Below are 2,019 nucleotides of genomic sequence, written 5' to 3' on the forward strand. Positions count from 1 at the left end.
TCACTCCTTATTTAGATTGTGAAATTAGCTGAGTTACCGTATGAATTAGGGATTCTTGTTTAAAGTGAATTTTCTGCCACGAACAAAAATTAAGGTGGGACTGGATAGAGAAGCCCTACAAGGGGCAGAATGGTCATTACGCCCAGATATGTCTTATTATGGCTTTTGAGTCCATCTGGTTCCGGTACAATCCCCATCGATTGTCCCCAGAAGAGCATTGAACTTAGAGTTGTATTTTTGTGAGAGCCCTGAGTTCCTGCTTGGCATCAAGTTGTGGCACAAAGGACATCCCCATCTTACGAGCAAGTATTGGCCGTCTGATCTTCCACGTCATCACCACCACCGTTCATCTCTGACTACTCAGCGAAGTGGAACCCGATCTCCTCTTCCTCTCTCGATGTCATGCTATAAATAGGTTCACCACAAGGCCTATACTGCAATCCCAGGACCAACACCCCCAAGCAAGAAAGCAACCCCATTCCACACAAAATCCCACTGTTCTTTTGTCCCATATACCATTCTCCATTGCATTACACTCCTCCATTTATACCCAAAAATGGCAACCAATGGCATTGAACCTACCATGCCCGAATCCAACAAAGCAACCGTCGAGGCCCTTTACGCCAAATTGGCTCTTGGCCACTCCGACTTGGTGGCCAAGCTTCTAGCCAGCGATCTCGAATGGTGGTTCCACGGGCCACCAGGTTGCCAGCACATGATGCGCGTCCTCACCGGGAAGTCGGACTACTCGGCTTTTCCATTCCATCCACGAAGTATAACAGCTATAGGCGATGGTTATGTGATCGCTGAGGGGTGGGAAGGGGCGCAGGCGTATTGGGTCCATGTGTGGACGCTGAAGAACGGGGTGATCACGCAACTCAGGGAGTACTTCAACACGTGGCTCACCGTGAGAGAGGTGTCGTTGCCGCGGTGGGAGGTGGTGCGGGCAAACCAAACACTTTGGCAGAGTCAGGTGGGGGACCGCTTCGACCGGTCGTTGCCGGGGCTTTTGCTTGCCATATGAAGAAGAGTTGCGCGTGCAGTCGGGTGGCTTGGAATGAAAATTCGGGGTTGGTGTGTGGGTGCACATATGTATGATATGTTTGATAAGAAAAATCAGGAGCGCTCATGTCAAGTTGGAGGAAAGCGGAAAGAAAATTAGTCAATGAAGTGTCACTTATGTTCATTATAAAATGATGCGTCTGTCGAACTATGAATCTTTGTCTGATGGAAGCTTCCCACAGGGCTCACAAGTAAACAAAATGGATATAAATTACTCAAAGGACCACCATTTCAATCTTATGGATAACCTTCTAGATCTTACAAAGGAGAGTTTGACTAGGGTTTCGATCTAGTTTCCATGATCAGGCTACAACTAGTGTAGGTGTTTACGCAGCACGACGAGCAAGAATCTGCACATGCAAAAACATTAGTAAATTGTCATCACTGATTGAAGACATGTCTGTCTCTCTTCATTGGGGATAAAATTTATCCTCTCTCATTGTATCCGACGACTCAGTCCCTGTATCTGAATGATGATAAAAAAAAATGCCTTTTGAAATCAAAACCACATTAGTTCCAATGACGAAATCGCGCTGGCGGGGGGAGAGAGAGAGAGAGAGAGAGAGAGAGAGAGAGAGAGAGAGAGAGAGAGAGAGAGAGGCGCTAAGCGAGGGCGGTGCAGATGGCGGTGGCAAGAATGGTGACGCAAACCACAAGCAGCAAGCACCAATGACGGCCGCACACAGAGAAGGAAGAAGGGAACCGAAAAAAAGTGAAAATGATATAATAAAAGAAAAGAAAACATTTTACATCCAGTTTGGAAATAGTGATTTGAAAGGGAAGGAACAAATTTACATAATTATAAGCAGGTGAAAAGAAAGGATTTGAAGGGATTTGAGTAATAGTGTTGTTTAGATAGGAAGGGAAAAGGAAGGTGAAGAATGGATTATGATATATATATTTAGTAATACACAATTTGCTTCAAATTCCTTCATACTTAGAAAGTTGCGGAGGGAT

The 2,019-nt window shown here is 45.5% G+C and overlaps 1 protein-coding gene across 1 annotated transcript; it reads left to right on the forward strand.

The window, feature by feature from the left end:
• Nucleotides 1-421: 421 nt before the first annotated feature.
• On the forward strand, nt 422-1,258 carry LOC104428280 (senescence associated gene 20-like). Its single transcript, XM_010041315.3, has one exon. It carries the CDS (start codon nt 557-559, stop codon nt 1,022-1,024), a length of 468 nt encoding a protein of 155 aa, XP_010039617.1. The 5' UTR covers nt 422-556; the 3' UTR covers nt 1,025-1,258.
• Nucleotides 1,259-2,019: the final 761 nt, after the last annotated feature.

The sequence above is a fragment of the Eucalyptus grandis genome, chromosome 1 (genome assembly GCF_016545825.1).
Source record: "Eucalyptus grandis isolate ANBG69807.140 chromosome 1, ASM1654582v1, whole genome shotgun sequence".
NCBI classification, from domain to species: Eukaryota; Viridiplantae; Streptophyta; class Magnoliopsida; order Myrtales; family Myrtaceae; genus Eucalyptus; species Eucalyptus grandis.